Below are 13,771 nucleotides of genomic sequence, written 5' to 3'. Positions count from 1 at the left end.
GTGTTCAAAATGTGCTGCACAAAAAAATGAGGTACAAACTGCAGTGGAGACTTTAAAGAGAAGTATCTTGTTACAAATTGACAGTGACATAATATTATATAAGGCCAAGTCAATGTGTTTAAAGACCCACCACAACCTAGTGACCTACTTTTTGCTACATACAGTTGAGAATAATTTTAAATTTGTTAAAATGTTAAGCAAGATTGTATGAGAAAGTGCATAAGATGTAGTATTACCTCCCTTTGATTAGCATTCAAACCTGTAATGATATCCGTTTTGACAGAATGATAATTTATAGTTATAGTTAGTAAAATATCTCTTTCTCAGTGGATATCTGATAAGTTAAAGGTAGCAATGGGACTTGAAACATGTCATCAAGTTTTCAAATGCACTTTACCAAATGGGGCTTTTTCATTGACTGTAATCTTTGAGAAGCTTTTTAGATTAAAAAAAAAAATGGAGATTGAAAGAGCTTTATTTTATGATTAGTTTTGAGGTTTCTTTGGATTTTTTTTTTTTTTTTTTTTGGAGGGGTGGGGGGGGGGGGGGGGCAATCTTCACGTTGACATCTTGTTCTTGAAAAGAAAATATCCCAAACCACAAAAGCAATTTATTTGCCCTGCATTTTCTCAAGATTATGAAATTTATAATACTGGTAGAAAAGTCTTTTTTTCAGCTATGTTTGTTTTGCCAGTAGTTATTCTTCAGCCTATAGAAATTTAATCCTTTTTATAGCGTTGCAAAAATGTCTTTCCTGATATTTTTATGTCCGTGGATAAATCTATCACCAGAATGAAAAGTGGGGTCTGCAAAATATATACCAATGTTTACATCTGGCACAAACGTTTACCTCAGTGAGAGTGAGTGTCTCCTGTAAACTGCAGGTTCCAGTCTGAATGGTAAAGGTCACTATTAGTGGACAGGGATCATTTTAGAGCTTGGCCCTGCCATAACTTTGACATGCATATGCAATCTTACTTTGTGCATGACACAGTCATAGTCTCACTGAAACAAGCATTAATAATATGCCAAAAACTGACACTCAGATAACAAAAAAGACTGGTATCTGAGAAGTTATATATTAAAGTTGTATATTATTGATGTAGCAGGGTTCATACAGTCTGAAAAGTCCTGAAATTTGATACCCATACTCTAATTAAAAGTCCTGAAAAAAGTCTAATACTGTGTTCAGACTATGTTTTTAATCCTATATTAACTTGGGTTTATTTTTTAAACTCGTTTGCATCCACACTATAGGTGGTTTTAATACCATATTAAAAAGTAATACTACATTATTTTACAAGTGTGAACGCAAAATGTGAGTTATAACTGGTTTTTACAATCCAAAATCCACAGATCTTACCTTTTGGCAGAAGAATACCTTGTGTTTCTCTTTTGTATCAAACAATTGATGCTATGGCTGGCAAAAGTAATTTGAGTTTTGATGAAACACAAACATTGAATTGCGATATGGAGTCATGCTGATGCTCAAAATAGACCATAGATGGAATGAACAGAAATTCTTAGATGAACACAGAAGTTCAAACATTGATGACTCCTTCTTGTTTCTGTTAGCCTCCTTCTTTGTAACCATTTTTGCTTATTGCAAAATATTTGTTAACTTCCAGTATTGCATGTATATATTTAAACCACATTTCTTTGCCTAGTGTGGACAGCAAACTAGATTATATTTTGATGGGTTTTAAATGTCAAATACCAATTATAGCCAATTAGTGCCTGATAAAAATAAAACAGATCTGATAGTGTGAACATGGTATAAATGTCCTGGACAGCACTTGATGTGATTCCTGACTCTGAAAAAAATCCTTGAAAATGCTTGAAAAGTCCTTGAATTCAGTGCTTTTTGTAACATTTATAAAATGCTTGAAGAAAATTTTTTAAAAAAAGAAAATTAGTTGCAAATCTGTTGACTGTAAATGTATCACAGTTAAGTGCGTTAATGTTTTTACCATGGTCAAATGTAATTTTTGTGAAAAACAATTCAACATTGGAAACGTGGGTGAGAAGAGTAATAATTGAGATAGAAAAAATGAAAGACATGTTGGAGACTTTTTGTTGGCTGAGAATAATGTGAATTTATAGAATCTTTTACTGTTTTGCCTGATTATTTTATAAATTCCTTGGAAAACAGTGAAAAAGTAGTCCTGGAATTCAATGGGAAAATCCTTTAAAAGTCTTTAAAAAGTCCTTAAAAGGTCCTAAAATGTTTGCTTGGTTAGTCTGTATGAACCCTGTTTGGACTTTACAACTGTTGGTGTTTCCTTGGCAAATATTAACATGGCTTCTATTATAGTTTTTCTGCTATTTATAAAACACCTTATTTTAGAAGGGCCAGCGAAGCTTTCAATATAGATGATTGATTATAGATGTGATCTGCTTAAGAGTCTTAGATTATAAAGTTGATTGGAAATATTCTAGCTTTATAACAGTTCAAGCCAGATCAAAAGAGAGTAGTGTCATTGTTCTTTTATGAAGCATGAAAGTCTTTATAGGCCCCGCCCGCTTAGCTCAGTAGGGAGAGTGTGCAGATCTATGGATTGCGGGAAGTGAGTTAGATCTCCACCTGAGGCATAATGTTTTCCGTGACGATTTTGATAAAAGGCAATGTATGTCTGAAATCATCAGTTTTGTCCTCCACCTCTGATTCATTTGGGGAAGTTGGCAGTTACTTGCGGAGAACAGGTTTGTACTAGTAAAGAATCGGGGAACACTGATAATTAAGGTAACAACTTCCCGCTGTAACATAACTTAAATACTGTTGAAAAATGGTGTTAAACCAAAACAAAACAAAAAGAATCATCATTAATTTTGTAGTCTGTTTTTCTTGTATTTCTTGATTGCAAAACTTTATGAATTTTAGCATGAAAATATTCTGGAATCATTATTTGTGGAAAACTGTTTTTCTTGTATTTCTTGATTTCAATAGGTAAACTTTGAATTTCGTTCTTATTGATGATAAGACACAATGATATTTCTATTTATTTGATGAATTCATGTTTCTGTTAACTATATGATTGACAGTTATGAAAGGGAAAATTTATGCAAAATGTTATGCCCATCAAACTAAATGATTTGACAAAAAACCAATGTTTGTGTTCCTGTTGCCATCATCCTGGAATAAACACTCTGTCAAGTCATTTGTTAAAAACATTTTGGTGAAATGCCTGCAAAAGCCAAGCTTTAACTATTCCACTATAATAAATGACTAGACCTACATCAGTGAAATTTCAATAATTGGTTGGCTCATTGATGATTTTATATGGAATTGGACCTAAAGCTAATACACTGTCCAATTTTATATAATGTCAACATATTTTATTATATTTCTGTCAAAAATATCTTGTGTTATTGACATAATACTGCTCTGTGTTTGACAGCTGGTCATTTTCACATCCAGCTTACTGAGTAATTCTGGCTCAAACCAGTCTATCCTCAGTGGTCACCATTCAACATGTCAGATCTACATTTTTGGCAATGTCCGGTTGGGTTTTTTTTTGCATCAGTTAGTTTTGAAATATATTACGTCAGATCTACATTTTTGGCAATTTCTGTTGTTTTTGCATCAATTAAATTAATTGATTGAATATGGAAGTTTATATTTTAAAAGCAATTAATCCCTTAATTCAGTAAAATGTACTGGTAGAACCTGGTGGTTGGGATAAAAATGATGTGAAATAAGGGAACATAATTATATATGCAAAAAAATCACAATTTTGTATCTTTAAAGTTTAAATAAATGTATAATAATGATAATAATAATAATAATAATAATAATAATAATAACAACAACAACTTTATTCAACACGTCAGTTGGGCAAGAAGAGCCAAAGTTATTAAGTTAGATATTGTATTGCATTTTCTATTTTTTTGCAAATTTGGCTTTGTCATCATTTTGTCAAGTTTTTGCAGGTTTGTGTAAACAAATGGAAACTATTAAAATGGAGACCATTGACACGAGTGTGTTACCTTCATTAATTATGCTTACTGATAGCTCTGCTCAATCTCTTCCAGGCCTTGCGGGTTTTTAATTACATAGGACATCCCCAATGGCTACCTTTTCAAACTTGACATTTTGTGTCAGGTTGAGCTACAAGCTTGTTGCTTTTTTACAGAAAATTGACATTACTTTCATTTAAAATTTTACTATGCATATACATGTCCATAAATTGTGTATTTTTGAAAAACTGCGGTGTTCGTTAGACAAAACATAACTTGATAACCTGTGTTAAAATGAGATATAAAAATCTCACGTTTACACAATTTTTAAGGCATTAGAAAATATATGGAGTTTCGCGCAACTGCAAATTTTGGCAGTGACCTTGGTCAGCCATCTTGGATTTCTTTGAAAGCATCATGACTCTAGACTATCACCTGCCATTTTCTTGCACCTAAGAAGATAACTACAAGAACACTATTCTGTTACAATTTTTAGGGAACCTCCAATGCACCCCCCCCCCCCCCCCCCCCCCCCCCAACCTCCCTCAGGTATATGTAATATGAAAAGACGGCAGAAATTTTGCTAAATTTCAAAATTAATGGGAAAAAAAAGTTGAGTTTTTATATTTTCTTCCAATGAAAAAGGCTGAATTTCTGTTTAAAGGAAGGCACTAATAGAAGCTATGGATTGTCTGGTTATTATTTCCATTCAGAACTTCCCTTTACTTCAAAAGAGTAAACAGTATTCAACGTTATTAATGGGAAAGCCTAGGAATTATCGTTTTAAGTTTCTTCTGTTATACAAAGACCAAAATATCAAGAAAATAACCGTTTTTGCTCGATATTAGTTTATAATTTAGTGCAATTGTTATATTACAGAAATCACAAACATTTTCTCGGAAACGTATAATTTTCTGGGGCTTAAATTGTTCTAGAATGATCTTATATTGTAGAAAATATAAGAAGATTGTTTCTGAAGATTTAATGAAGACGGAAAGTACCCATAACCCCCCAAAGCTACTTAGCAATCGCAAAACCTGAAAACAAAGGAAATGTCTCGGAACGTGCTCATTATATTTTTCCTTTGATAATTTTCTTTGTATCGTATCTTTTTCATATATAAAATGAATTTAATCAATCTATATAGAAAGAAATCAATGTGAATCTAGTTACTTCTTTTGTCCGGTGCCGTCCCAAGGGAGATTATCTCATTCCATGTGTGTCAGGATTGTATAGTTTTTTTTATTCCTCCGCGTAATTGATATGAAGAGATTAAAGACATTGTTGTGTTTAAGACATTGTTGTGTTTTCTGCGGTTCATGTTTGATGTACCATTAACACCCGAATAAACATCCACTCCTTAATAAATGCCACCCACGGCCCAGTATTTTGACACAATTTCTTTTTTTCATATTTATTCTAAAATTAATTTATGGTGACTACGAAGACTATTCTGGTCATGATATGAATATACAAACTCAGTTGTTATAGACAAAAATGAAAGAGTTGAATGAAAAACTAGTCAATAACTCAAATTAAATAAAGCGGGAGTAAAGACGTTTTAGCCAACAATACGGGGCTTGAATAAAATACCCTCTTTTGAAACATGCCAAACTACTTATTCCAAGTAATAGTATTAAAGTAAAGGCAGTACCTAATTGAAAGTAAAAAATAAAAATATTTATGCCACAGTTAGAAACATGTATAAAGTATTGAAAATTTGTTTCTCTTTTCAGTGGCCAATCCACCCGAAAAGTCAAAAGACGACAGCAATCTCACTTCTCGCAATGGACAGTTAGCTCGTAAGTATTTTTTTTCAGTAATCAAAATGTAATTGTGAAGACTAGAACAGGGCTTGAACCCACAGAATTGAGAGGGCAAGTGATTCGAAGTGTACAACATTAACCACTTTATACAGTGGATTAGGTCCTATAAATGTCAGTTATTATGTCTCCCCTAGGAGACATATTGTTTTTGCCCTGTCCGTCCGTCCGTCTGTCCGTCCGTCCGTACGTCACACTTCATTTCCGAGCAATAACTGGAGAACCATTTGACCTAGAACCTTCAAACTTCATAGGGTTGTAGGGCTGCTGGAGTAGACAACCCCTATTGTTTTTGGGGTCACTCCGTCAAAGGTCAAGGTCACAGGGGCCTGAACATTGAAAACCATTTCCAATCAATAACTAGAGAACCACTTGACCCAGAATGTTGAAACTTCATAGGATGATTGGTCATGAAGAGTAGATGACCCCTATTGATTTTGGGGTCACTCCGTCAAAGGTCAAGGTCACAGGGGCCTGAACATTGAAAACCATTTCCGATCAATAACTAGAGAACCACTTGACCCAGAATGTTGAAACTTCATAGGATGATTGGTCATGAAGAGTAGATGACCCCTATTGATTTTGGGGTCACTCCGTCAAAGGTCAAGGTCACAGGGGCCAGAACATTGAAAACCATTTCCGATCAATAACTAGAGAACCACTTGACCCAGAATGTTGAAACTTCATAGGATGATTGGTCATGAAGAGTAGATGACCCCTATTGATTTTGGGATTACTCTGTCAAAGGTCAAGGTCACAGGGGCCTGATCATTGAAAACCATTTCTGATCAATAACTAGAGAACCACTTGACCCAGAATGTTGAAACTTCATAGGATGATTGGTCATGAAGAGTAGATGACCCCTATTGATTTTGGGATCACTCCGTCAAAGGTCAAGGTCACAGGGGCCTGAACATTGAAAACTATTTCCGATCAATAACTAGAGAACCACTTGACCCAGAATGTTGAAACTTCATAGGATGATTGGTCATGAAGAGTAGATGACCCCTATTGATTTTGGGGTCACTCTGTCAAAGGTCAAGGTCACAGGGGCCTGAACATTGAAAACCATTTCCGATCAATAACTTGAGAACCACCTGACCCAGAATGTTGAAACTTGATAGGATGATTGGTCATAAAGAGTAGATGACCCTTATTGATTATGGGGTCACTCCGTTAAAGGTCAATGTCTCAGGGGCCTGAACATTGATAACCAGTTCTGATCAATAACTTGAGAACCACTTGACCCAGAATGTTGAAACTTCATAGGATGATTGAACATGCTTAGTAGATGACCCCTATTGATTTTGGGGTCAGTCTATGAAAGGTCAAGGTCACAGTGGCCTGTTCATGTAAAATCATTTTTTGGAAATAACTTGAGAACCACTTGACCTACAATGTTGAAACTTTATAGGATGATTGGACATGCAGAGTAGATGACCCCTATTTTTTTGAGGTCACTTGATCAAAGGTCAAGGTCACAGGAGCCTGAACAGTGACTTGAGAACCACTAGGCCACAAGTGTTGAAATTTAGCGGGATGACTGGACATGCCAAGTAGATGATCCCTATTGCAGCCAACCATCAGTGTCTCTTTGACTTTCGCTCCTGACCCCTATTGACTTCTTGCCTATAGGACTTTGCATTGGGGGAGACATGCGCTTTTTTACAAAAGCATTTTCTAGTTATTATTATACATAAATTATATCTCACATTCTACAGTCACTATAGTAGCTTTTGACAACATGAATTGGGGCAGCTACAAAAGCTGGTTGAGAAATACTCTACGGTATACTAAATAATACATAATAACAGCAGCCAAATCTAAGCATGCCGGGAATATGGTAGTGTCAAAATAATGTAAATTCATTATTCCAAAAACTGTTGCTTTTGTTAGCAGGGATGAGCTTTATTATCATAGTGCAGGGTTCAACAAACCCATCCGTCTGCTCGTAAATCTGTGCGAGTTGAACTTGCTGTTGTACACATCTTGCCAGACAAGTGCAGTTGGATTTTAGGCAAAAATAATATAATAAATTCTGTGAAAACATGGCCACGGAAAAGCAAAGAGCATCTCAGCCATCAAAAACGGAAGTTGATTTACGGTTAGCAACTCGAAAATCCATCCCATTATGTTATGGTATATTACTATTGCAATGAAGGTCCATATCAAGATTTGGGTATGTACCATTTTCACTGGACTTTAAGGTAGATGCTGCCGATGAAAGTTGTTTTTCCTTATACCCCAGTCACACATACGGCGTGGAAAGCTACGTCTAGCCACGGATAAAAATGTAGTAAACCGTATCTATCCATACTGGTTCGTACCTGAGACGTACCTTAAAGTAGTAATCCCTATCAATTCGTACCAATCCGTACGGCTCAGGTACGGATCGATACGGGTAACTACGTTTCTATCCGTAGCTAGACGTAGCTATTTGCGCCGTATGTGTGACTGTGGTTTTAACGAATTGCAGGGAGAGTACAAATTTACAAAATTGCAGCAACACAAGTCAAAATTAAGAGCAGCTTGCCATATACGAGGACTTGTTTTCAAACAATTTGCCAAGCCCTGAATAGCCCTTACCCTGCTAAATTTCTATAATGAACTTGTCCGTCTTTCAATTTAGACAGTACCATTAACTTATAAAAGGGGTGCTTACCAAAGAGATACTGAATGAATGGTGAACGGATGTGCAGGCTTATCATGATCTACACTGGTCACAAAGGCAGACTCTGGCGTGTCCAGCATGCTAATTAAGGGTTAAGTGTATGTTGAAGTACAGCCAAGTGGTATGAATTGAGCTGTGCAATTTTCCTCAGTCAATGATTGCAAGGGTTTCTTTAACCCTTACCCTGCTAAATTTCTAAAATGGACTGATCCATCATTCAATTTGGGCAGTACCATTTATTTTTTGAAGGGGTGTTCACTGAAAATTTATTGATTGAATAGCGAACAGTGCAGACCATGATCAGACTGCACGGATGTACAGGCTGATCTTGGTCTGCACTGGTCGCAAAGGTAGAATCAGTTGCCACCAGCAGGCTCAAGGCTTACGTTACAGTTGCCTCATTTCTGTAGCTCTTTCTCTTATTCTATAAATAGAACATACTGCAGATAGTGGAACTGGTGACAAGGGAGCATTGTCTGTTTTGCATGATTGTATGCTTAATTCTACCCTCATCATTTCAGTAAACTTCAAAGGAAATAAAAGATAACATACAGAAAATAACACTTTGCAGGCATAAAATTCCATGATACACCTGCTAACAGAATGAATAAAAGAAACAATAAACTTATACATTATGCACGTTGGGATGAACGTAGGAAATATGCAGACGTACTATTTTAAATTGACCATTTCCAAGACTAGGGTCATTCAGAAAGTGTACCAATAAAAAACTAATATATAAAGTACGGGCCATCGGAATTACAAAATATTCTGCAAATAATGAAAACTAGCATCAGTAGAACAGTCTTATATAAAGAATGATATTTTACAGATCAGAAATGCCAAAAAAGAGCATTTATGGTCAAAACATAGAACATTATCCTTAGCATGCTGGACACGATTGGTTCTGCCTTTGCGCCCAGTGTCTGCACATCCATGCAATATCAAGACGTACACTGTTCGCTATTCAGTCAGTATCTTTTTGGTAAGCACCCCTTTTAACAGTTAATGGTACTGTCCACATTCAAAGTGAACAAGTTCATTATAGAAATTTAGCAGGGTAAGGGTTGAAGACTTGTTAGCAAATTACAGTATTGAACAGATTAAAATTGCCAAAAAAAGAGCAGGGTTTATGGTCAAAACATAGAACTTAAAAGCGCACCTGTATTGTAAATGCAGCAGCTTGAACATGTAGAAGGAAATAAATGCAAAATCTTATCATTTACGTCTGCTGTTGTACAGTAAAAGTGCTGATTCAGCTTCAGAAGTCATTGCATGATGATGTATGCTTTGCCCTTAAAACACTGCATTAAACACATCTCTTAATTGGCACTAATTAGTACTAAATGGCACATTGATTGAATTTCTGATATTTGTCATGATTCCAAGGCCTAAGCACTGTTTGTTTGACTGCACAATGAGAAATATTCTGCACAATGAGGAATATTCTTTCTTCAGATAGCAGACCTTATCTGTGATGTATGCTATTCAGGGTGCTGCATAATGGATTTTTATATCACCCTAGTTCATCTTATTATATTGAGCACTGTAAAAAAAGTTATCAATGTAATAATCAAAGACTCCGGGATATATGTGGATTAATTGGAATATATTGTACAATGTACTCAGTTAAAATTCACAGTTTTAATCTGACAGAAATTAAATAATTACTAAAATTTGATAAGTTCCTCATTTTCTTTTTAATTCCTTTGCTCAGATATGTCCATAAACAGTTTATTATCTGGTTTGAAACACCTTGCTCAGCAGTTTTGATAAAGTTGTGTCCCCTGTAAGAATTGTTTGTTTACCCTTCTACTGTTTTTTGTTCTCTGGCCTTTTGATGTTGAAGATATTTTTTAACATTCAGTTAATGGTTATCATTAGTACCTCTGGACAAGAAAGCTAAACAAATGAAACAGTTTTTGGGATTTTTTGTTGTTGTTTATTCATGGTTACATCCCATTTTTTGCCTGTATTTCAGTTCTGTAACCACAACCAGTTTCAGTTACTAGTGTTTCTGGATTCTCTACTAGTACTGACTGATTGTTCCCTTACAGTTACTGACAAATTCTGCATGGTGTTCCCTTACAGTTACTGACAAATTCTGCATGGTGTTCCCTTACAGTTACTGACAAATTCTGCATGGTGTTCCCTTACAGTTACTGACAAATTCTGCATGGAATCAGAGATAGAGAATAATTGTCTTCTGTCAAGTTTTCACTTAGAACATTTGCTTCACTTGGGAATCAAACATTCATAATCTTGTGCTCTACCTTACTGAGTTAACCTTTACCCTGCTAAATTTCTAAAAATGAGCTGGTCCATCATTCAATTTGGGCAATTCCATTTATTATTCGAAGGGTGTTTACTGAAAATTCACTGACAGAATAGCGAACAGTACAACAGTACAGACCTTGGTCTGCATTGGTCTTAAAGGCAGTCATTTGCCGCTAGCAGGCTAAAGGTTAACAGTGCATGCTTCAATCAATGAAGAACTTGCAGAACTCTTGCTTTTGTGTTGATAATTGTACAAAGTTACACTTAAGCTGAGTTCTAGAACCAGTCTAAAAACTCCAGCATCTGATTGGATGTTTCCAAGTTTAAATTTGAAACTGACCAATGGTAGAGCTGCATTCTAAGACTGGTCTCCAGATTTAGTTGGAGGACTGGTAGATTTTGCTTTCTTGTATCTGTCCATCTATATATCAGTACAACTGAAATGAATCATTTATGTTCTTTACTAGCAGAAATCTTGTTTACTGGGTGCAGCTGCAGGTCAACTTTTTGGACTGCTTAAACCATTTACAGTCGACACATGATATGGGTGTGATAACATTAGATGTAACTTAATTTGCCACTTGACTCAACTTACATCCCAACTTGACTTTTTATGCCCCCGAAGGGAGGCATATAGTTTTTGAACCGTCTGTCGGTCTGTCCACAATTTTCGTGTCCAGTCCATATCTTTGTCATCGATGGATGGATTTTCAAATAACTTGGCATGAATGTGTACCACAGTAAGACGACGTGTCGCGCGCAAGACCCAGGTCCGTAGCCCAAAGGTCAAGGTCACACTTAGACGTTAAAGGTAATTTTTCATGATAGTGCATTCGTGTCCGGTCCATATCTTTGTCATCCATGGATGGATTTTCAAATTACTTGGCATGAATGTGTACCACAGTAAGACAACGTGTCGCGCGCAAGACTCAGGTCCGTAGCTCAGAGGTCAAGGTCACACTTAGACGTTAAAGGTCATATTTCATGATAGTGCATTGATGGGCGTGTTCGGTCCATATCACGCAAGACCCAGGTCCGTAGGTCAAAGGTCCTAAACTCTAACATCGGCCATAACTATTCATTCAAAGTGCCGTCGGGGGCATGTGTCATCCTATGGAGACAGCTCTCGTTTGTTCATATTTCAACTTGACTTAAGCAGTTCAGTTTGTGCTTTTTACTGTATCTAACAGCAGAAAAAAGTCGTTGATAGATTCCCAATTTATTCTGGAAAATTGGCTTAATTTCATTGCCTACTTATTGATCAACTTAAGTCTATGACAGTGATGATGGGAATTGTTGCCATTAACTGCTGATAACAATAACTTGTTAGATATTTGACAGACATTTACTTAACCTGTTTCACCAGTTCAGTATTGGGATTCACTATTGTCTTCAATTCACTGTTCATCTCTTGTTGTATGACAGAAGTTTGTGGAAGATTTATTGCTGTAGTGCCACTCAAATAACTGATATAGCATGAATACCAGTCTTGAGAATAATATTTGGTATCATATTGCGTGTAATAAATGTTTTATTATTGAATAAAATTATGCAAATATTCTTCAGTATAAAAATCTGTCATTTCATGACTTTATTGCCTTTTTTCAGCCTTACCAGAAGCACAAAGAGAGCTCTGAGTGAGCTGTAGTCATAGCTTCTATGCCGTCTAAACAGCTGATCGCATGTATTGACATGCTGCCGTTTGACTACTTTCAAAAGTTTTTTAGAGAGTTCTGCTTGGCTGCACACTGGGACTGCTGACAAAATTTAATCTTCATACATCTCCTTAACTGCTAGTTTGATTTTGAAATAATTTCACACTTTTTACTTGGGTGTTCTGCTACCACGGTCATTCAGATTCGTCAAAAAACATGGCCACCAAGGGCATGGTTACCTTTCCCTATATGTTTATAGTGGAAACATTAGAGGTCATGGTGTCAGAAACTGCTGGCCAAATAATAAAATGTAAGTGGCACTTTTCATGAACAGTTCATTACCATCATCTCAGGGGCCTCCCGGCCGTGGCCGAGTGATTAAGGTCGCTGACTTCAAATCACTTGCCCCTCACCAATATGGGTTTCGAGCCTCACTTGGGGCGTTGAGTTCTTCATATGAAGAAGCCATCCATCTGGCTTATGGAAGGTTGATGGTTCTACCCAGATGCCCGCTCATGATGAAATAATGCATGGAGGGGCACCTGGGGTCTTCCTCCACCATCAAAGCTGGAAAGTTGCCTATGATTATGTCAGTGCGACGTGAAACCCAACAAATAACAAACAAACAAAAAATAACCATCATCTCAACAGGTTATGTAGTTGGAACTTTTAAAAATCTTCTGGTCAGAAACTGCAGACCTGATGTTTAATTGGTGCCCTCATAGCAAGAGTGTTTAAATTATTCTGAATCATCAAAAAAACATGAGCACCAATCTGATTAACCACCATTAACCTCATCAGCATGACCGAGGCCACTAGGTTCAAGGTCAAGGTCACACTTAAAGGTCAGAGGTAATTATCACAACATTTTACTTTCACTGTATGGGGCATTTATCACCTTAAATGATAGTTGTAGTTAGAAAAGGCTGGACAGTTACATTTATTAAATAATACAATTTGTCACAAGAATTAATGATAGTAATTAATTACAATTTTATATTTAATTTCAGATGAGAACCTAGAAAAAGGTAACAGAAATTATCCCTTTGCACACCCATTTATTCCAATAGTACATCAGTTATAATAATTGAAGCACCTTTAGTATTTTATAACTAGATCCCTCACCCCATATTGGTGCATTTTGGCCACATGGCATTGATATTACTTTTGTTGACTTTTTGATCAGTTTGTGATTAATAATGTACACTCTATATAGATTTTGCATAATTATGCAGAGCACACAAAACTTGGAATAATTAGCAACTGTCTGGCATCTTGACTGAATTTGTGGAGCACACAAATTTGAGCCACACCCTGAGAAAACCAACATAGTGCATTTGCGACCAGCATGGATCCAGTTTGGGACTTTCCTCAGTAACACCAGAGTT

The 13,771-nt window shown here is 36.1% G+C and overlaps 1 protein-coding gene across 1 annotated transcript in view; it reads left to right on the top strand.

Annotated features, from left to right (window-relative positions):
* Positions 1 to 13,771, top strand: part of LOC123539176 (dual specificity calcium/calmodulin-dependent 3',5'-cyclic nucleotide phosphodiesterase 1C-like) — a 423,427-nt gene that overhangs the window by 356,485 nt on the left and 53,171 nt on the right. Inside the window, exons 2-3 of the mRNA XM_053529762.1 lie at positions 5,694 to 5,759; positions 13,394 to 13,411. Coding sequence (XP_053385737.1) covers positions 5,694 to 5,759; positions 13,394 to 13,411 — 84 coding nt within the window. The remainder of the gene's footprint in view (positions 1 to 5,693; positions 5,760 to 13,393; positions 13,412 to 13,771) is intronic.

This window comes from Mercenaria mercenaria, chromosome 18 (genome assembly GCF_021730395.1).
Source record: "Mercenaria mercenaria strain notata chromosome 18, MADL_Memer_1, whole genome shotgun sequence".
NCBI lineage: Eukaryota > Metazoa > Mollusca > Bivalvia > Venerida > Veneridae > Mercenaria > Mercenaria mercenaria.
The sequence above is the reverse complement of the archived record's forward strand: the minus strand, read 5'-3'. Positions and strand labels throughout refer to the sequence as shown.